Source organism: Cervus elaphus, chromosome 11, assembly GCF_910594005.1.
Source record: "Cervus elaphus chromosome 11, mCerEla1.1, whole genome shotgun sequence".
NCBI classification, from domain to species: Eukaryota; Metazoa; Chordata; class Mammalia; order Artiodactyla; family Cervidae; genus Cervus; species Cervus elaphus.
In genome coordinates, this window is record NC_057825.1 from 58,194,347 (window position 1) to 58,217,423 (window position 23,077).

General features: G+C 44.3%; 1 protein-coding gene across 2 annotated transcripts in view; it reads left to right on the plus strand.

The window, feature by feature from the left end:
- Nucleotides 1-23,077, plus strand: part of IL1B (interleukin 1 beta) — a 36,796-nt gene that overhangs the window by 12,437 nt on the left and 1,282 nt on the right. For both annotated transcript variants that reach the window (XM_043917861.1, XM_043917862.1), the window contains exons 2-7: nt 15,188-15,290; nt 15,901-15,962; nt 16,723-16,771; nt 19,498-19,696; nt 20,483-20,644; nt 22,486-22,616. In XM_043917861.1, coding sequence (XP_043773796.1) covers nt 15,916-15,962; nt 16,723-16,771; nt 19,498-19,696; nt 20,483-20,644; nt 22,486-22,616 — 588 coding nt within the window. In that variant the 5' untranslated portion in view covers nt 15,188-15,290; nt 15,901-15,915. The remainder of the gene's footprint in view (nt 1-15,187; nt 15,291-15,900; nt 15,963-16,722; nt 16,772-19,497; nt 19,697-20,482; nt 20,645-22,485; nt 22,617-23,077) is intronic.

Below are 23,077 nucleotides of genomic sequence, written 5' to 3' on the forward strand. Positions count from 1 at the left end.
ACAGGGGAGCCTGGTGGGGTACAGGATCGCAAAGAGTCAGACACGACCGGAGCGACTAAGCACAGCACAGCGCTCACTCACAACCAACAGTCCCTGTTGGATTATCGCTACAGTCAGAGATTCAGTGGCAGCGGTGGAAATGAGGTCACTCTCACAAGGAAGGGACAACTTCTCATTATGAAGGGAATGACATCTGCAGGCAGGACAAGGAGGGCAACACTGTATCTGATGCCCTCCTTGGTCTTTTCAGCTCACTGATTGAGTGCCTCCTGGAATCCTTTATTCAGTGTTAACTCAGCCGGTTCACTGAGTGCCTGCCCTAAGCAAGGTGTCACAGGAGAAGGCGAGGTGGACAATTTTGTCATGGCCCCCTAGGAACTTACAGACTGGTGGGGAGGGTCAGCTATGTCCCCAAACCATCACACCCAAAGCGGTTCCCTAGTAACCAAGAAGGACGCTGTCACCTGGGGAGATTAAGTTAAAAGGTTCAGTTCTGGGTATCCATGTGACGAGTTTGTTTGCTTGTTTGTAGGCTTGCTTTCTCATGACTTAGAACTTAAAAGAAGTCAGAGGAAATCTCCCTGTCCTGTGACAACAGGAGCCTGAGGTGAATCCAGTCATACTCTTGATACTTTAAAATAATGTCTCCTAGGAAATCACCCTCTGGAAAGAAAGAGTTAAAGAACTTGCTGGAATTCACAGAAACCAGCCAACTCCTGAGAGCTGGGTATTTACAAGACAACATAAGAGCTAAGTGGTCTGACAAAACCACATGTGCTCAGCCAACCTGACCGCTGTGGATTCAGAGGAAACATTGAGAATGTATTCCCTTTTCCCTCCATCTCCACTCACACCAGGCTAGTCCGCTTGTCAACAACGTCATTTATAGAAAAGACAATAGGCAGGGCTTCCCTGGTGGTCTCAAGGTAAAGAAGGCACCTGCTTATGCAGGAGACACAGGTTTGATCCCTGATCCTGGAAGATCCCACATGCCTCAGAGCGATTGAGCCCATGTGCCACAGCTACTGAGCCCACATGCCCTAGAGCCTGCAAGAAGTCCACCCACCTCTGCAATGAGAGAAAGCCCTCGGGCAGCAATGAAGATCCAGCGCAGCCAAAAATAAATTAATTAAATTTAAAAAAAAGACAACAAGCAGGGGACTGATTTCAAGTGGCAGGAACTGTGTGAAGAACATGGCCTTGGCTGACACTGAGATTTCAGAGTCCTGGGGTTTCCCGGGGGCACAGTGGAGCACCTCATGCTCTCTCCATCTGAACATACAGCATGGGTGGGAGGACCTCGAGCCGGAAGTTGGGTACCTGCATGGGAGTCTGTGCTTTGCTGGATCTGGGCTGGACCCTGGGCCAGGCTGGTCCCTCGGCCATCGGCTGCCCTGGGGAGCTCAGGAGGAGACGTCTGATCAGGACATCACAGTGCCTTAAGCCCCTGTGAAGTAGGACCCTATTGGGTAAGGTCACTCTCTGGACTGAGCAAGCAATTTTAGAAGGAACTCCCATGAGGAACTGAGAGAGGCAGGGAAACTTGCCCCATCAGCTAAAGTAGTACAATCTCCCTGGCAGGACCGAGGGACATGAGCCGCCCACCCAGAGGCACTGAATTGAATGACACTAACTTTCCAGGGCCTGCATCCTTTGGAGAAGGAGGAGTAAGACCTAAACAGAATCCAGAGAGAATCAGCCATCCAGAACTTGCGAAGGATGGTCTGATCAATCCCCAATTGAACAACAATTGTTCATCACATACCCTGGCCTGGGGACACAATGAGAATACAACCAGTTTCGATTGTCAGTAAACAGCAGATCCAAAACCAGTCCATCCTAAAGGAAATCTACCCTGAATATTCATTGGAAGGACTGATGCTGCAGCTGAAGCTCCAATGCTTTGGCTACCTGATGCGATGAGCTGACTCATTGGAAAAGACCCTGATGCTCGAAAGATTGAGGGCAGGAGGAGAAGGGTGTGACAAAGGATGACATGGTTAGATGGCATCGTTGACTCAGTGGATATGAGTTTGAACAACTCTGGGAGACAGTGAAGGTCAGAGAAGCCTGGCATGCTGCAGTCCATGGGATCATAAAGAGTAGGACACAACTGAGTGACTGAACCACAACAACAAATTTTGCATTGGGGTACAGCCAATTAACAATGTTGTGTTAATTTCAGGTGGACAGCAAAGGGATTCAGACATACATATACATATATCCATTGTCCCCCAGACTCCCCTTCCATCCAGGCTGCCACATAACATTGAGCAGAATGCCCTGTGCTATAGAGTAGGACCTGAAGACTTTTGTAGTTTCTCCAGACACCATATAGCCAAGGCCAGCGCTGCTCTTCCTCACAGTCTCTTGTCCAGAGTGAGGGGATGCTCACCCCACTCCTTTCCTGGCATTCTCGGGTCCTCAGCCCTGCCCTGCACTAAATGACCCTTCCCACCAAAGTCCACAAGTCCCCCAAAAGCAGCCCAGCATGCAGTCTGGAGCATATGCAGCCCACAGAGAGCTGGAACATGTTTCTCTCCCTCCTGTGGCCTGGCTGTGTCCCTGAGTGTGGAGAGGAAAAGGAGACGACAGCTTCATGATGTTTTATATCTGTCCCAGCACTGCCATATTCCATCTTAAATTATGGACGTTTGCAAAAACTCCCTGAGGACAGCCATCATGTCTCGTTTAGTTGTGTTACCCTTCCTCTGTGCATACACACATACACACACAAACACACATCAAACTGGTACCTGGTGTGTTGAATGAATGATGGACATTACCTTACCTGACCTGACCTAAACTTTCTCACCCCAACCTGTCATCAGCTCTGACTTCATCTTCCTAGAATTCCTGCATTTTCAGAGGAATTTGAAAAGCCCTCAAGAAACACTTCAAAATTGCCCTGTTGGAGAAATTGGAGCATCTTTCCAGAAATTTGCCTCCAGGGTATTTCTGGTGAGACCCAGATCACCTGTTTGTGGTTATGGGGGGAGCTCCCATTACCTGCCTGTCCCAAAACTAACTTCATAAAAGGGTCAGAGTTCCCCAGAGAAGCAGGTGGGCCCTGCTCTGACACAAGACCAAGCAGTAAGGTGTACACTGTGCCTTCATGGCAGGAGCTGAGCTTCTCCCAGAGGGTAACACCCCTGACTGGGCCCAGAACCACTCTCCCGCTCTAAGAGTCTGGAGGGGCCTATTTGTTGCTGAAGAGTTCATTCTGGGATGGACATTGTACTTCTGATGAATCTCTGCTTTTCATGCAAGGAGATTCTTTTCTAAGGAAACTCTTCCCCATTAGAGGAAGCTAGCATAAGATGGAAGCAATGAGAGTGGCATGGTGTGATCACTCCTGACTTTCATACATTTGGTCAACCAACATTTATGGAGCACGATTACGTGCCAGGCACAGAGGTCAAAGCTGTAATAATCCCAAGCCTGCAACAGGTACATTTATAGTAAGGAACTAAATGGATGGCATCACCGACTCAATGGACATGAGTTTGAGCAAATTCCAGGAGTTGGTGATGGACAGGGGAGCCTGATGTGCTGCAGTCCATGGGGTCGCAAAGAGTTGGACATGACTGAGCAACTGAACTGAACTGAAATGTCCGTCAATAGATGAATGGATAGAAAAGATGTGGTACATATGTACAATGGAATATTACTTGGCCATAAAAAGGAAGGAAACTGAGTCATTTGTATAGATGTGGATGACCTTAGAGTTTGTCATATACGGTGAAGTCAGAAAGAAAAAAATACAGTATGTTAGCACATATATGTAGAATCTACAAAAAATGGTATGTGCATGCTAAGTTGCTTCAGCTGTGTCCAATTCTTTGCAAACCTATGAACCATAACCCGCCAGGCTCTTCTGTCCATGGGATTCTCCAGGCAAGAAAACTGTAGTTGGTTGCCATGCCGTCCTTCAGGGGATCTCCCCGATCCAGGGATCGAACCCATGTCTCTTATGTCTCCTGCATTGACAAGCAGGTTCTTTACCCTAGCGTCACCTGGGAAGCCCATAGGAAAAAATGGTATAGATGACCTTATTTGTAAAGCAGAAATAGAGATACAGATGTAGAGAACAGACATATGGACATGGGGGAAAAACAGAGGATGGGATGAACTAGGAGAGTAGGATTGATATATATACACTACCATGTGTAAAATAGATAGCTAGTGGGAAGCCGCTCTATAGCACAGGGAGCTTAGCTCAGTGCTCTGTGATGACCTAGAGGGATGGGGTGAGGGGGACAGGGTCAGATAGGTCCAAGAGGGAGGGGATATGTAGACATATAGCTGACTCACTTCATTGTACAACAGAAACTAAAGAACACAGTAAAGCAATTATGCATGTGTTAGTCACTCAGTTGTGCCCAACTTTTTGCAACCTCATGGACTGTAACCCCCCAGGCTCTTCTGTCCATGGGATTCTCCAGGCAAGAATACTAGAGTGGGTTGCCTTTCCCTTCTCCAGGAGATCTTCCCAACCCAGGGATCAAACCTGCATTGCAGGCAGATTCTTTACCATCTGAGTCACCAGGGAAGCTCCAAAAGCAATTATACTCCAATAATAAAAAGAAAAAATAGTAATGGAGACAAGCAAATAAAACACAATGAAGGAGGCCTGCAGAGGGTGTTAGAGGCACATCATAGGTAAGAAGGGTACCCACCACCCAACTTGGTAAGAGACTTGTCATGGAGGAGGCAAAGCATGAGCCTTAAGGACTAGGGTTTGGCCAAACCCCAAATAGGAGAAGCAGGTTTCAGGCCAGAAAGAACAGGTCGTACCAAAGCCCAGAAAGGTCACCACATTCAAGGGACTGCAAATAGTTTGGGAGGGCTGAAGCGTGGGCTCAGAGAGGAAAGCGGAAGACTCCATGATGGGACTTGTCTGCCCTGCTTAGGAGGGCTCATCCACAAAGGGGATGGGAAGCCAATGACAGGACTGATACAAGGGCTTGGGTCCCAGAATTGTTTTGTGATCTCTGTGGCTGGTATGTGGGGAATGGATGGATGGAATTTCCATGGCAGCAAGTGAACCAATTAGGACATGATTGAAATAACCTAGGTGAGAAGGAAGACTTGAACGGTAGTGAGGTATGGGGATGAAGAGAAATCTACAGACCCCAGGCATTTAGGAAGCACTCAAGAAAGACCCTTTCTAGGAACTGGGATACTTTCTGATTGAATGCCTTTTCCAGTGAGAGAGGAAGTGGGGAAGGGGAGTAGAGAGCTTCCTCTTTTAATTCTAAATATTTTTGAATTACTTGAAAATCTTAAAATGAGCATATATATTAACAAAGGGCTTCCTAGTTGGTGCTAGCGGTAAAGAACCCATCTGCCAAGGAAGGAGATGTAAGAGACACAGGTTCAATCCCTGTGTCAGGAAGATCCCCTAGAGAAGGGAATGGCAACCCACTCCAGTATTCTTGTCTGGAGAATTCCATGGACAGAGGAGCCTGGCAGGCTACAGTCCACAGGGTTGCAAAGAGTCAGACACGACTGAAGCGACTTAACACACACATGTATTAACAAAAAGCCCAAGAAAGGTATTGGAGTTTTTTTTAATTTATTCATTTATGTTTGGCTGTATTGGTTCTTAGTTGTCACATGTGGGTTCTCCAGTTGTGGTGTGCAGGCTCACTAACTGCGAGGCACATGGAATCTTAGCTCCCGGACCAGGGATCATACCCACATACCCTGCATTGGAAGGCAGATTCTTAACCACTGGACTGCCAGGGAAGTCCCAAGGATATTGGGACTAGTTCTAGCATATAACTTTCTGCCTGTGCACATCATCAATTAACTTTGATCATTTCCAGAACTATCATGTCAAACATCACTCTATAAAAACCTAATTTGAAAAACGGGTTCTATGTGACGGTTCCACTGATGCTTTAAAGGGAGGTATTGATTTTCTAGCCTTCTAATATTAGGGCAAGAAAGAAACTCCAAGTCTGAGGTTGGTGAATTCTGTAATATCTATCCACTGTATTGAAATTTGAGCAGAATTGTTATAACACCTTTACACAATCAGACATCCTCGTTCAGTAATTAGGGGAGATAATCACCCAGAGTTTGGGTTACTAGACTTAACCAGTACACCCAATAAATCCTGAGTGACCTTGCTGAGAACTTCCTCTCCCAGAAAATAGAAAACTCAGTTCTAGCCAATTCGGAGAAAATGAGTCAAGAAGTGAAATTAAGTAAGCCATAGAAGGAAGTGGCCAAATTGCCTTTGATTATGTAACAACCAGCGGGTAGAATACACAACAGAGAGTTTAGGAGAGATGCATTTTATCACAGATTTTAGGAGAGATGTATTTTTTAGCATCATTTTTTTTTTAAAGGTGTAAGATTCTGGGGGTAGAAACCCTAAAAGGATTGTTTTGACAGTGCTATAGCAAAGTCTTAAGGAAAAAGGATAGAACAGAGGAGATCAGGCAACACAGCGGCCAGAGCAGGTAAGAAAGTGAAGAGGAATAAGGAAGATACTCAGAAAAGGGAAGAGAGAGAACTGAGAACCCAGCTGGAAAGTCCCTGTGGTGCCCTGAGAGAAGGAGAAAGACTCAAACTCACACAACTTGTCACAGGTGGGAAAAGGAGGGAAGAGTCCACCCTAACCCTACTAGGCCAGTGTAGAAACACTTAGGGGCAAACACGCAATCTGCCAGGGCGACATCCTTTGGAATATAACTGAATTATTGAGAAAGGAGCGGAAAGATGGACACCATGGACATCACAGGAATGGGGCAAGAAGTGTTCACGACAATAAATTAAGAGATTTAAAAAAAAAAAAAAAAGGATCTGGTTTGGGTTCAGCAAACCCATATCTGAGTCATGATTTCAACACTTGCTAGTTGTTTGGTCTTAGATAAATTACTTCTGTTAGCCTTAGTTTCCCCACAGGTGAAATGGATCGGTACTGTTTACCTTAAAGTTCAAAGGTAAATAGTGAAGACTAAATAAGATAATGAGATAAAGGTGCCTGGTACTTCAGTTCAGTTCAGTTCAGTCGCTCAGTTGTGTCCAACTCTTTGCAACCCCATGGACTGCAGCACGCCAAGCTTCCCTGTCCATCACCAGCTCCCGGAGCTTACTCAAACTTATGTCCATCGAGTTGGTGATGCCATCCAACCACCTCATCCTCTGTAGGTGCCCAATAAAAGAAAGCTTTTTTTCCCCCTTTTTTTTGCATTGACTTTTTATTTTTGAGTTATAGTTGCTATACAATATTATATGTTACATGTGTACAATAGACTGTCACAATTTTTGTAGGTTGTACTCCTTTTATGAGCTTCTCTGGTGGCTCAGCGGTAAAGAAGCCACCTGTGATGTGGGAGACTCGGGTTTGATCCCTGGGTCAGCAAGATCCCCTGGAGGAGGAAATGGCAACCCACTCCAGTATTCTTGCCTGGAGAATCCCATGCACAGAGGAGCCTGGCGGTCTATAGTTCATGGGATGGCAAAAGAGTCAGACATGACTGAGTAACTAAATGAAAATAATAACTCCATTTATGGTTATTTATAAAATATTGGCTATATTCCCTGTATTGTACAATATATCTTTGTAGCATATTTTATATCTAATAGTCTGTACCTCTTACTTCCCCACCCTTATACTGTCCCCTCCGCCTTCGTCTCTCCTCACTGGTAACCATTATTTTGTTCTCTATATCTGAGAGTCCACTTCTTTTTTGCTACATTCACTAGTTTGCTTTTTTTTTTTTTTTTTTGGCCACACCATGCATCATGCGTGATCTTAGTTTATTGGCCAGGGATCAAACCCATGCCCTCTGCTGTGGAAGTGTGGAATCTTAATTACTCGGCCACCCAGGAAGTCCCAGATTCCACATTTAATTGATTGTAAACAGTATTTGCCTTTCTCTATCTGACTTATTTCACTAAGCATTCAGTTCAGTTCATTTCAGTTGCTCAGTCGTGTCCGACTCTGTGACCCCATGGACTGCAGCATGCCAGGCCTCCCCGTCCATCACCAACTCCCGGAGTTTATTCAAACTCATGTCCATTGAGTAGGTGATGCCATGCAACCATCTCATCCTCTGTCGTCCCCTTCTCCACCTGCCCTCAATGTTTCCCAGCATCAGGGTCTTTTCCAGTGAGTCAACTCTTCGCATGAGGTGGCCAAATTATTGGAGTCTTAGCTTCAACATCAGTCCTTCCAATGAACACCCAGGACTGATCTCCTTTAGGATGGACTGGTTGGATCTCCTTGCAGTCCAAGGGACCCTCAAGAGTCTTCTCCAACACCACAGTTCAAAAGCACCAATTCTTCAGTGCTCAGCTTTCTTTATAGTCCAACTCTCACATCCATACATGACTACTAGAAAAACCATAGTCTTGACTAGACCAACCTTTGTTGGCAAAGTAATGTCTCTGCTTTTTAATATGCTATCTAGGTTGGTCATAACTTTCCTTCCAAGGAGTAAGCGTCTTTTAATCTCATGGCTGCAATCACCATCTGCAGTGATTTTGGAGCCCAAAAAAATAGTCAGCCACTGTTTCCCCATCTAATTTGCCATGAAGTGATGGGACCGGATGCCATGATCTTAGTTTTCTGAATGTTGAACTTTAAGCCAACTTTTTCACTCTCCTCTTTCACTTTCATCAAGAGGCTCTTTAGTTTTTCTTCACTTTCTGCCATAATGGTGTCATCTACATGTCTGAGGTTACTGATATTTCTCCCAATATCCAATTGGTATTTCTGCAATCTTGATTCCAGCTAGTGCTTCATCCAGCCCAGCGTTTTTCATGATGTACTCTGCATATAAGTTAAATAAGCAGGGTGACAATATACAGCCTTGACGTACTCCTTTTCCTATTTGGAACCAGTCTGTTGTTCCATGTCCAGTTCTAACTGTTGCTTCCTGACCTGCATACAGGTTTCTCAAGAGGCAGGTCAGGTAGTCTGGTATTCCCATCTCTTTCAGAATTTTCCACAGTTTGTTGTGATCCACACAGTCAAAGGCTTTGGCATAGTCAATAAAGCAGAAGTAGATGTTTTTCTGGAACTCTCTTGCTTTTTCAATGATCCAGCAGATGTTGGCAATTTGATCTCTGGTTCCTCTGCCTTTTCTAAATCCAACTTGAACATCTGGAAGTTCACAGTTCACGTACTAAGAGCATAATACCCTCCAAATCCATGCATGTTGTTGCAAATGGCAAAATTTCGTTCTTTTTACGACTGAGCAATATTCCATTGTGTACACGCACCATATCTTCAGTATCCATTCATCTGCTGATGGACCCTTAGGTTGCTTCCACATCTTGGCAACTGTAAATAATGCAGCTAATGAACACTGAGGCTGTGTTCATTTCGAATTACTGAGGCTGTGTATCTTTTCAAATTAGTGTTTTGTTCTTTTCAGATATATGTCCAAGAATGTAATTGCTGGGTCATATGGCAGTTTTATTTTTAGTTTTTTAAGAAACCACACTGTTTTCCGTAGTGGCTAAACCAATTTACATTCCCACCAATAATGTGGTAAAAGTGTCCCCGTTTCTCCCTATCATTGCCAACATTTGTTATTTGTTTTCTCAGTGGTGATACCATTCTGACCTATGTGAGGTGATATCTCACTGTGGCTTTGATTTACATTTCTCTGATGACTAGGTGTGTTGCCTGTTGGCTATCTGTATTCCCTCTTTGGAAAAATATCTGTTTAGTTCTTCTGCCCACATTTTAATCCAGTTGTTTGGTTTTTTGGACCTTGAGTTGTATGAGAAAGGACAGCTTTTTTTAAAGTATCATCTCTAAATCTGCATACAATAAAAATGGTGTAATACAATGGTATATGACAGGGACACGCATCCTTCAGTCTATAGGCCATACCCAGTTAAGCCCATCTGTTTACATATTACCCATGGCTGCTTTCTCACAATGGTGGAGTTGAGTTGTGAACAAAGCCTAAAATACTTGCTACCTGGCTCTTTCTACAGAATGTTTCCAGACCCTTGGGATAAGTTGTATCAGAGTCTTATGTTTATGGCCAGCTCTCCTATACCCATTATGTGTGCAAAGAGATATAGAACACAAAGTTCTTGGTATCCATCTCACCTACCCATGGTTTTTCTGCTAGATCTAAAGGAAGGGCAAGTTTTCACTGGGTTCTCAGAGGTGAAAAAAGATCTCATCCTATAGGAAGAGTCCACTGGAGACCATATACCTCACTGAATTGAGCCTCCTGCTTAAATAGCTAAGCCCTCCTTGTTCTAGATGTGGAGAAAAGATGGAGCATTCCTGGAGTCTGTCCCCTCTCTGAGTACTTGGGTTCAAGGGGGCAGGAAGCAGACCCAACTAAGATGTTGCTCTGAAAAGAACAGAGGTCTCAAACCTAAAAATCAGACTTCCCAATCCCAAATAATACCCAGTGCAGAAGGAAAAGGAGTCATGTATCCAAGGTGACAGGTGTGGCTATATAGGACATTGTTTACACTTTCGGATAACAGAAAGACCTACAGAAATAATGGAAGGAAAATGACAGACTCTTAGGAAAAATGTTAGGAAGTCAATGCTGAGGATGAGAAGGGACTTGGGGAAGATGGCAAGGTTGGTCATGGCCTCCAACATAGAGCAGACATCACTACATGTATCAAGACGATATAAGAACTAACCCATGATTATTTTTCCTGTCTTCTTGTTCAAACTGAGTGAAGACCATTTGGGTGAGACCAACCTTAATAAGAAACGCTAGATGCCCAAGATGAGGCATAGGATGGTACCAAGGCACACGCTGCTCTGAGTAAGGCCAGGGTCCTGTCTCAAAGGAATGACTCAGCAGAGTAGTAGGCAACTTTGAGCTGAGAAGAGCTTGGGTGACTCAACAGCTGAAGAATCCCCCAAAAGCTGAAGCTCCCTATGACATCCAGGATTGCCAATCTCCCACTTCTGCTTGGTCCATTCCCGGGTTGTCTGCATCTCCATCCCCATCGTCATCACTCTTCCAGGCCCTCCCTCTGTGCAACTACATCTGTAATGAGACGTTTTCTGCTTATTGGGGACCGGAAGGAAGTCCTGGGGCCTGAGTCGTCCCCTTGGAAAGACAGTTTTTAATACAGGCATTGTGCAATCTGTGTGCTTGACACAATAAGAAGTTTCACTTCCTGAGATGGACAGAATGCTGCCAGATTTTGTGTCCAGGCCACAGGGCCGGGATGAGACAGGGCAGAACTGTAGCGATTACTACATCAAGGGGCATTGCCCCATGGCTCCAAAATTTCCCTTGAGCAGAAAGAATGAGGGCTCATGCACTCTGGATACTGGTGGATGAAGAAGATGGAGAAGTAGTTTCATTCCTGACCTCTATCTCAAGTCCCAGAAACAGAACGGATTCATTCAGAAATGGTGCTTGAGTCCCTTGCCTACTTCTCTTACTGCTGCGGGCTTTCATCTTCCTTCACTTGGCTTCTAATCACATCACCAATTCTGATTCTCTGTCAGGAGAACCCACAGAGCTACCAGACCACCAGGTCCCCAGCACAAAGAGTCTGAGGAAGGTGGTAGTTCTTTCAATGAGACTTGAGGATCAAGGGTTCATTTCCAGAGTGGATCCTGTGATGGCAAAACAGAGTCTGCAGAACCAGACCTCCAGTTTTATGAGGGCTTAGACTTAGGAGATGACTACAGATCCCCAAACCCACAACAAATGGATGTACTGAACAGGTTGCAGCAGGTAGATTCCATGTGGAACATACAACATCCCGAAGATGGGCTTCTTGCATCTACCTTCCTGATATCAAGATTTATTGTGATTGTTGTTTAGTCACTAAGTCATGTCTCACTCTTTTGTGACCCCAAGGACTGTACCCCTCCAGACTCCTCTGTCCATGGGATTTTCCAGGGAAGAATACTGGAATGGGTTGCCATTTCCTTCTCCAGGGGATCAAACCCATGTCTCGGGCATTGTTGCAGCAAAGTTTTACTGCCAGAACTTGCACATCACACAGTGTGCTTGTCCTGGCTCTAAAAGTTCACAAGCTCCTAAGGGAACCTGGTAAGTGAGCCAGGTTCCCATTCAGTGCTATAAGTGCTATGGGGTTTCCCTGGTGGCTCGGTGGTAATTTTGCCTGCCACTGAAGAAGACACAGGTTCAATCCCTGATCCGGGAAGATCCAAATGACATGGAGCAACTGAATCCGTGAGCCACAACTATTGAACCTGTGCTCTAGAGCCTGGGAACTGCAACTACTGAGCCAGTGTGCTTCAACTACTTAAGCCTGAATTCCCTAGAGCCTGAGCTCTGCAACAAGAGAAGCCTGTGCACCAAATCTAGAGAATAGGCCCTGCCCGCCAAAGGTAGAGAAAGCCCATGTACAGCAATGAAGATCCAACACAACCAAAAATAAATACATAATAAAATTATTTTTTAAATGTGCTATAATATAGGTGACAAAGAGGGTAGAGAAGGCATCGTTCCTAGACTCCACACACCAGTTTTGACCTGATTATTTATTCATTCATTCTTCCAGGGCTACCCTGGGGCAGTACCCAGGCAGGCATGCTTCTGGTGTCTGAGTTAAACAAAGTCTGGTGCATTTCTGTACCCTTATAACAAAATACCTAAAAGAGAAATAAAGAAAACAGTGCCATTTAAAAAGCATAAGAAGCAACAAAATACTTAGAAATAAATTTCTAAGAAGGCGAAAAGACAGGTACACTGAAAATTATAACACACTGATGAAAGAAATCAAAGACATGAGTAAAGGGAAAGATATCCCATGTTTTGGACTAGGATAACTAATATTTTTTAAATGCATTTTATTTTTAATTAGAGGATAATTACTTTACAGTATTTTGATGGTTTCTGCTATACATCAACATGAATCAGCCATAGGTATACATATGTCCCCTTCCTCTTGAATGTCCCTCCCACCTCCATCCCCATCACACCCCTCTAGGTTGTCCATACTACCTAAAGCCATCTATAAATTCACCACAATTCCTATCAAAATTCCAACAGCATATTTCACAGAAATAGAAAACAACTCAAAAATTTGTATGGAATCACCAAAGACATTGAATAGCCAAAACAATCTTAAAAACAACAAAGCTGAAGATATCACACTTTCTGATTTCAGACTATTGTTACAAAGATATATATCTCAATTTAGAGATATATAACATGTATATAAAAGATTATTATTTAGCCATAAAAAATAAAAGAAGAAAATCCTACCTTTGTGACAACACAGATGAACTTGAGGGGCATTATGCGAAGTGAAATACGTCAGAGAAATACAAAAGCTATAGATCCCACCTATACATGGAATCTTAAAAAAGAAATAAAAGCAAAGCTCATAGGAACAGAGAAAAGAATAGCAGTTGCCAAGGGCTAGATGAGATAAATGAGAGATGTTGGTCAAAGAGTATGTATGATGCTTTCAGTTTTAAGATAGCTAAGTTCTGGGAATCTAAAGTACAGTATAGCGATCATTATGAACTGTACTGTATTACATATCTTGTGGACTTCCCTGGTGGTTCAGGTGGTAAAGAATCCACCTGCAATGTGGGATCACCTGGGTTCCATCCCTGGAGGTAGGGAAGATCCCTACCCAGAAAGGAATGCAGAAAGGAATGGCAACCCACTCCGGTATTCTTGCCTGGGAAATCCCATGGACAGAGGAGCCTGGTGGGCTACAGACCATAGGGTTACACGACTGAGCAATTAACACTGCACTGCACTGTATAATATAGCTGAAATTTGCTAAGAAAGTAAATCATAAATGTTCTCAACACTATGTGTATTATATATGTATATATATGTACACACATATAGTACATATGTATATTTGTATATATGTATACGTTTATGAATGATTAAACTTTTTGCTATATGTATATATATATATATACATATATATACACACATATGATATAAAATCATCAACTTGTATACCTTGTGCTGTACTTAGTCGCTCAGTCATGTCTGACTCTTTGCAACCCTGTGGTCTATACCTCACCAGACTCTTCTGTCCATGAAATTTTCCAGGCAAGAATACTGGAGTGAGTTACCATTTCCTTCTCCAGGGGATCTTCCCAATCCAGGGATCGAAACTACATCTCCTGCATCTCCTGAATTGCAGGCACATTCTTTTCCTCTGAGCCATCGGGGAAGCCCCTGTTGAACACCTTAAACTTATACAATATTAATGTAAACTGCATTGTAATAAAGCTAGAGGGAAAAAAGGTCTAATGTCTAACAACTCTTGGAGCTACCAACAGATATAGTCTCAGCTGAATATTCTTATTTTGAAATTTTTTGCTTTTCAGACTTAACAGAAAAAAAAAATTCTGTTAGGCAAAAACCATCTCTGCAGTTTTTATGCAGCTCCACCATGAGGCATGCGGGATCTTAGTTCCCCAATCAAGGATCGAACCTAACCCCGCTGCAGTGGAAGTGCAGAGTCTTAATCACTGGACCTCCAGAAAAGACCCCAACATCTCTGCATTTTAAAAAGGGAATGTGATTATGAAATTTATTCACAGTCTTTCAAACAGGTTCTCAATCCAGGCTTGTTTCACTGTCCATCAAATATTGATGTCGATTCCATATGCAATCGGTTAGGATACCAGCACCTGGTCAGAATGGGTTGGATGAGCTTGTCTCCAAGGTTCCCCCAGCTCCATCTGAAGCCTGCACCCCTGCACAACGGTGTTTTCCCTGCCTCGTCCTAGCAAGATCAGATGTCTCCCCAGAGGCTTCAGTAATTGACCCAGAGCCTCCAAGGTAGAAAACAGCATGATGGGTTCGGAATTCGCAGGGTTACTGTCACTTCCCTCTGCTCAGTTATCCATCTCCAAGTGAGAAGTTTCCTAAACTTAAGTAAAAGGAGTGAGTGAGGGAGCATTTTCGTGTGTGTGCCTCTGTGTGTCCTCCACTTTGTCCCCAGAGATCCAAAATTAAAACATCCTTCTAATCTAAGAAAACCCACTATTTTTGTTTGACATCATCAGAAAAACCAACATATATTTGCATAATGACACATTTGCAAGAATGTGTCACGGTTTGCTACCACTTTCTCTCCCAAGAACTGGAGAATTATTTCTCTCCCAGAATTTACCATCAATTCTCTTTTTTTTTCTTTTTTTTTTAAACTTGGTTGTGAAATCAGTTAACCAAAGGGGAAATCTCTCAGCTCTCCACTTCTGCTTTTGAAGGCCATAAAGCAGTGTAGGAGAAACCAGCAGACAGTATACCTGCTTGGAGGCACAGCAAGCCACTCGGGGATTCTATTCTCTCCAGCCAACCTTCATTGCCCAGGTACCACTTTAATTCTTCCTTCTGACTAGGTCTTAAAGGAGTCTCTCTCTCTCTTTTTTCTGTCTTCCTCCCTCTCTCTTCTCTTCCCTCTCTGCCTGACAGCTGGGCTTTCTGCAAAACTGCCAGTTGTGTTATAATGCCATAACTTGCAAAATAATAGGGGAATTAATACCACTTATCTAGCAGCTGGCATCTGAGAGCTCGGGACCCTACCTCTGCCCCAAATCACCTAAGAGATCCGCTCCTGGTTTGGGTTTGGTTTAGCAAATGCTTTACTCTGGACCCCTGTGGCTCAGCTGGTAAAGAATCTACCTGCAATACAGGAGACCTGGGCTCGACCCCTGGGTTGGGAAGATCCCCTGGAGAAGGGAAAGGCTACCTATTCCAGTATTCTGGCCTGGAGAATTGCGAAGAGTCAGACACAGCTGAGTGACTTTCACTTACTCTAAACCCAAAGGATGATTTTCATGCATTCACTCATTCATTCGAAAATGGCTTCTTTGCCTGCCTGCCAGGTACAAGATGCTGAGGGCAATTCACATGTAAAGAAGGCAGTCCTCATGGGAACTGGCATGGCAAATTGTCACTCATTTTTCTCCTCTTTGCACAGGTTTCTGAAGCAGCCATGGCAACTGTACCTGAACCCATCAACGAAATGATGGCTTACTACAGGTAAGTGGGAAAATTGATACCACTTGTGTGAGCAGGGCTTTCCTCTCAGGAGTGGATTTTTACATGCGGTTAGAGACCAGATTCATCTCCCAAACTGCCTCTTACAATGGCAAGCAGGGTTCCAAGTCAACCTGGTTTAAGGACTGATGTCCCACTGCAAGTCCAGCCATGGCACCCCTAGGCCACCCAGATGCTGCTTCAGGGGCTTCCTGTGTATGGAAACAGGAAAGAAAGATTCCAAGTGAACAATCCAGGGGATCCCTTGGCAGATTTGGCTTAACTGAGAAGGAAAGCTCAGATTTTCACCGGGCTGGAAGTTAGGTCTCAGGATACAACAGAGAGCTCAGAGAGCAATGGGTACCCGCCCTCCTCCTGTGCTGTCCCATGTATATTACCATGGCAACTGCCTGCTTCAGGCAGCCCTCAGGAACACGTTGTTTGCAGTTTCCTATTGCCCAGCTTCCCATGTGGCTCAGTGGGTAAAGAATCTGCCTGCAATGCAGGAGACACAGCAGACATGGGTTTGATCCCTGGATCCAGAAGATGCCCTGGACGAGGGCGTGGCAATACTCCAGTATTCTTGCCTGGAGAATCCCATGGACAGAGGAGCCTGGTGGTCTACAGTCCACAGGATCACAAAGAGTCAGACACAACTGAAGCAACTTAGCACACATGCATTGATGATGAAGATTATCAACTGGGAAGACAAGCTAATCTTGTCCAGGAGATATAATTGAGCAACCTCTCTGTTTTATTACAGTGACGAGAATGAGCTGTTATTTGAGGCTGATGGCCCCAAACAGATGAAGGTGAGTCCATGGGCTTTGATCCCAGCATGTTGAGGGGCTCTGACACGGGAAAGACTCAAGGGACGTGTTCTGGGCCGGCTTGTGCCTATGGAATTTTGTGATAGAATGACTTTCTCCTCTTCCAGTGAGACAAACGGAAGCTGGCCACTCTGCAACTCCCACGCCACCAGTGTTTCACTGAGGCTTGGTGATCCTGGTCATGCTTGCAGAGGCTTTTAGAAGGGGAATTTTAGTAGAGATAGTACTTGCTGTCTTGTGTTAGGAAGACAGTTCAGGCTTCCAAGCAAATTTAATTCTTCTTTTAGGAGAGGTGTTCAGCTCTAAAAGTGATGAAGCTACATTAATCACTTGAACTGAACCTGACCCAGAGAAGATGACCTTGAGAATGAGCATGTCTGCCTCCTTTAAGGGTGGGGTTGTTTTTTGCTCCCTGAAGTGGAGCTTAAGGACAAATCATGATGTAAACAAAAAGTTGAGTTTGGGAAGTACAAGAAAATTATTCACTTGCCATTGAATCTTAAGCAAGTCGTTTTACCCCTTTGATCCTCGTCTGAAAAATAAGGGTCATAAGCAGGATGATGTCCAAGACCCTAGTATCCTGCAGCCCTTGGCTCTGAGATATTACCTGCAGGAGCTAAGTTTATCTAGCAGAGGAGCGTTTCTTTGTGGGTGTGTGCTCACTCACTCAGTAGTGTCTGACACTTTGTGACCCAGAGAGCACTGTTGACCCTCCAGCTGTCCCTCCTCTTCTGCAAGTGTGATAACTTCTGTAATCTAATAACTCTCTCAGATATTCCAGCCATCAGCCTAGCTAGTGCAGTTGAACCAATTAGCAGGCAGCTGTTCTTTCTCTCTGATGTTTTTAGTTTGTAACAACCTCCTCCAGCCTTATCTAGCATTCCTGTCTTGCTAAAAGTTCCTTTCTTTAAAGGTTTTAAAACCAGCATAACTGGTTTTCTCCAGTCCTAGATGGAGCCCAGTTTCTCTGTTGAGCCCTGCCTCCCACAGTCTCTTGCAGCATTCTGGCTCTCTCTCATGGGGCCTCTGCTCTGGGCAGAATGTCCCTCCCACTCAACTTTCCTCTGTGTTGTTACAGGTCTCTTGAACTGTCCTTCAAACTTTTTTTTAGCACTCTGTGTCCATTCCCTCTAATATGTTTTCAAGTATTTCTTTATTTTTGTTAACGTTTAAAAATCGTATGGCATGGTAACTACATAAGGGGAGGATAAGATTTCTTTATACTAAGTGTGATACTGTGATACTTTTAGCACTAAAGCAGAGCTAGTTTTTTCCTAGTTTCATGTTGGCTTATTTTAACAGATGGAAGTAGTTACGTTTGTTGTAAGGTGTGTGTGTAACCTGTGTTAACTTTGTGGTCTGAAGTGTTTAGCTATCAAGCGGATTCTTTAGTAGACCAAAATTTTTTGTCACTGAAGTGTTCTGAAGTATATACCGTGATGTTTAAAAGAAACACTTGTTAAAGCAAGTTTTCATCTTCTGGGATATACTTTTTAAAACTTCCATCCCCTGTAGTTATGACTGCATGTGCCAGGCCTCTAGAAGTTAGTGTGTCAAGCTGAACCAACTTGATTGGATTCGCTGTCCGTACATAGGGCTTGTTTTCCAAAGAAAAATATTGTTTAGAGTAGCAAACTTATAAGCCTGCTCAGGCATGTTGTAAAGCCGCTGGAAAAGTAACTTGGAGCAAGTTTTGTGAGTGGAAATGCAGTGCTCAAGTCACATTCTGCTTTAAAAAGTTGTAACAAATATAGATGAATTAAAAAAAAATAAATAAATAAAATTTTTCCTTTTTTTTTTTCATTTATTTTTATTAGTTGGAGGCTAATTACTTTACAATATTGTAGTGGTTTTTGTCATACATTGACATGAATCAGCCATGGGTTTACATGTATTCCCCATCCCGATCCCCCCTCCCTGTCCTTCAAACTTTTAAACCATTATAATGCCTTGCAAGCAACTTCAGTTAAGGCTTAATGCAGTTAGTTAAACAGTTTCTCTGAACTGAGAAACTATTTCATAATAGTAACCACTGTTTTGCAGGATGCTTATGAGAAAGCATTTGAGAAAAAGATTGTATAGAACATTGTTGATTGGGCAAGAGGCATATTGAAAATCTGATCATCATGGCCATGAAAAATGAAATACATAACGTTGGTGCACTAGGCTTCCAAAAAGATAAATAGTGTAAGAAGGTATAAGTTTATGGTTAGGTGGAGAATGTGTAAGAAAAGATAAGGTAAGAATGGATTTATTCTAGAAGAATGTTGTATACTGCATTAGAAAGCTTACATTATGGTTTAGGGTCTGCCTCTCACTGGCCGCTAGGTTTTTGGATAAGCCACTTAACCTCTCTGGGCTGTGGAGAGATGAAAGTTTATCTTTAGAAGCTCTGTTTTCTCTTCCTTGGGCTTCCCAGGTGGCTCAGTGGTAAAGAATCTGCCCACCAATGCAGGAGACGCAGGCGGGTTTGATCCCTGGGTCCAGAAGACTCCCTGGAGGAGAAAATGGCAATCCACTTTAGTAATTCTTGCCTGGAGAATCCCATGGACAGAGGAGCCTGGCTACAGTCCATGGGGTCTCTGAGTGCCGGACATGGCTGAGTGGCTGAGCACGCATGAATCTCCTCCTTCCTCCTCTCTCGTGTCAAAACGGGAGTTGTCTGGCCCAACCACCTTCCAACACTGACTTCTTTGGTCTCTTCACAGAGCTGCATCCAACACCTGGACCTCGGCTCCGTGGAAGTTGGAAACATCCAGCTGCAGATTTCTCACCAGCTATACAACAAAAGCTTCAGGCAGGTGGTGTCGGTCATCGTGGCCATGGAGAAGCTGAGGAACAGTGCCTACGCACATGTCTTCCATGATGATGACCTGAGGAACGTCCTTTCATTCATCTTCGAAGAAGGTACCTAGTGAGAGCTGAGGGCAGACATGAGATCGCTGGTCATTTCCTTCTCAGAGGCCATAACCTAACAGTCAACTAACCCCCCTGAGGCAGAAACCCTTTAAAAGTAGAGGGCCCAGTAATGAGAGGAAAACAGAGACACCTAGAAACCCAGTTAATCATCTCTTCAGTTGAAACTAGTCTTTTTGTTTGTTTGTTTTGTCTTCCATCAGACTGATTTGTTCACTTAAAAGATTTTTTTAAGGAATTCTTCCTTAATGAAATAATGATGTAACTGGCTAATCATGCTATGCATCCTAAAATTATGGAAGCTTTTCCAGAATTTACAGACCTGCATAAAATGGTACCCAAATGTTACATTTCAGTACACTACTGTATAAAATTCAACTTGGTGATGGTTTTAGTCTCCTTTTTAGTTGTTGACACTATTCTTAAAATAGGACCTTGATTAACTACTCATATTTGCAAAGCAGCCAATCATTCTGGATGCTTTCATTTACATTATATCCTGCGAATCTCAGAATGTCCTTGTTGGGCCACATCGATTGCCACCACCATTTTACATAAGTGACTCCATGGCTCATCCACAGCAAGTAATAGAGCTGAAGTTTGAACCTACCTCTTAGGGTGCCAGGCCCAGTGTTCTGACCCACCCCAACTTCCTCTCCACTGATGTTGTAATCGAGCGTCAGCTAGGCATGCTCAGATGTCCTCCAAGGAAACAAATTCTGCCTCCCATCATCACCTGGGCATCTCCCTAAAAAACGTCTGTGCTCCACATTTCAGAGCCTGTCATCTTCGAAACGTCCTCCGACGAGTTTCTGTGTGACGCAGCTGTGCAGTCAGTAAACTGCAAACTCCAGGACAGAGAGCAAAAATCCCTGGTGCTGGCTAGCCCATGTGTGCTGAAGGCTCTCCACCTCCTCTCACAGGAAATGAGCCGAGAAGGTACCTGGGGACTTTGTCTCTTTTCTTGGCCTCCTCGTTGCTTGCTAATTCTCTACATTTTCAACAGAGCAGACCATTAAGGAAAATGATCCATGGCAGTGAAATAACATATAATAAAGGACATTCTGGGGCTTCCCAGGTGGCTTAATGGTAAAGAATCTGCCTGTCAATGCAGGAGACATAGGGTCAATCCCTGGATCAGGAAGATCCCCTGGAGAAGGAAATGGAAACCCACCCCAGTATTATTACCTGGGAAATTCCATGACCTAGAGGGCTATAGTCAAGGGGGTTGCAAAGAGTCGGATATGATTTAGCAACCAAATAACAACAACAACAATGAAGGACATGCAAACGTTTTGTTTGGATTCTAGTGATGAGACCACATTGAGTCCCTCAGTACGTTCATTTTTCAGCAACAGAGGTGACTCTGAGAAATTAGACTGCTCCAGCGAGCCCAGGACCACTGCCCAGCCAAGTCATTTAATGGCAATGCTTCTGTTAGAAAGAGGTCATTTGATGGACATGACCTAACTGCCTGTGGGTTCTTTCTTCCGGTTGTTGGGGTTGAAACTAGAATGGTGAGGAGATAATTTGTCCCTCCTCATTCCCAACCCTGCCCCCTCACCCCTAACATCCTTCCCATCCAAAACCAGATGGTTCCTTAGAGGGAAACCTAACTGATAAGCAGGAACTTATATCTCTCCACTATCACCAGCAACTTTTTTATTTTTCTTTTTAAATTTTTCTTTATTTTTGGCTGTGTGGGTCTTTGTTGCTGTGGGGGCTTTTCTCTACTTGTGGTGAGCTGGGGCTACTCTCTAGCTGTGGTGCAGGGGATTCACATTGCAGTGGCTTCTCTTGTTGTGGAGCATGGGCTCTAGGGTGAGGGGGCTTCAGGAGGTGGTTCATGGGCTCCAGAGTACAGTGTCAGTAGCTGTGACTCACGGGCTTAGTTGCTCTGTGGCATGTGGGATCTTCCTGGACCAGGGATTGAACCCGTGTCTCCTGCATTGGCAGACAGATTCTTTACCATTGAGCCACCAGGGAAGCCCATGTCACTGGCAATTGTTTTAAGTCCAGGGATGGCCGTGGGTTGCGGGAATCTGTCTGGCACTTTGCCACTGTGGCTGAACCCTGTACGGAGGGGTACAATCAAGGGGGCAGCTGAAAGGAACAGCCAGACTGTTCTCTTCAAAGGGTGCTGACCTTGAAGAGAGGCATCCCTGAGAGAAAGCATCCTGATTTCAACCAAGCCAAGACAACCTTGTTTCTTTAGAACAGCATTGTGAGCATGACCTTGGGGCCTCTAAGTGAGACAGCTGTAACTAAGGGAGATTAAAACTGCATGTCTTTTCTTTGGAACCACTTTTCCCAGCTAATCTTTTCCTTTCCCAGGTCCTTCCCACTTGTCTCTTTATAGTCCTGAAACAGATCCATGCCCAGTGTCTTTCAGGAGCCCAGCTTCATCTCTTTTCTCAATTTTCATGTTGATCATACTGTTCTGTTCTTGTGCTTGGGCACATTTCCAGTCAGGGACATGAGAGCTTTCTCCTATTTCTAAAAATTAGACCCCCTGACTTTTCACTGCCACTATGATGAATCTCTGAGAAGCCCCCAGACCGTTTGAGGGAAAAAGCTGTTTCGAGAAACTGAAGCTGCTATGATCTGTGGGATTACCCTATCTGTTAGGCGGTAGGGACCTCAGTGGGTTGCCATAGGAACCTCGGTGTAGGTTCCCACAGAGGATGCTATACTGTACGAGTCTCGGGCTTGGGGTCCAGGGGTTGGGCTGACCCTGCAGTGCCATGTCCCTGACCACAAGACCCCTCTCCTCTCCCCAGTGGTGTTCTGCATGAGCTTCGTGCAAGCAGAGGAAAGAGACAACAAGATTCCTGTGGCCTTGGGTATCAGGGACAAGAATCTATACCTGTCTTGTGTGAAGAAAGGTGATACGCCCACCCTGCAGCTGGAGGTGAGTGAGTACCAGGGGCTGAAGGCCCTTCTCAGGCTCTTCTGGGGCATCCCTAGCCATTACTTACTTCAAAGTCAACTAACTTTCCCCCTTCCTCGGAACCTCTGGGAGTAGATCTACAGGATAATTTTGCATAAATGGAAATCAATTTAATGTAAATGTTAAATGCATGTAGCTTTCACTCCCATTACAAAAAAATAAATTATTCTGCAGATTTTCTTCTGTCTTGCCACCCAACAGATAGTACATTGTTAGAGTTCCTCCATTTGATGGGGCTTCCCTGATGGCTCAGAGGTAAAGAATCTGCCTGCCAACACGAGAGATGCCAATTAGACCTCTGGGTCAGGAAGAACCCCTGGAGTAGGAAATAGCAACTCACTCCAGTATTCTTTCCTGGAAATGCTATGGACAGAGGAGCCTGGTGGGTTACAGTCCACGGGATCACATAAGAGTAGGACACT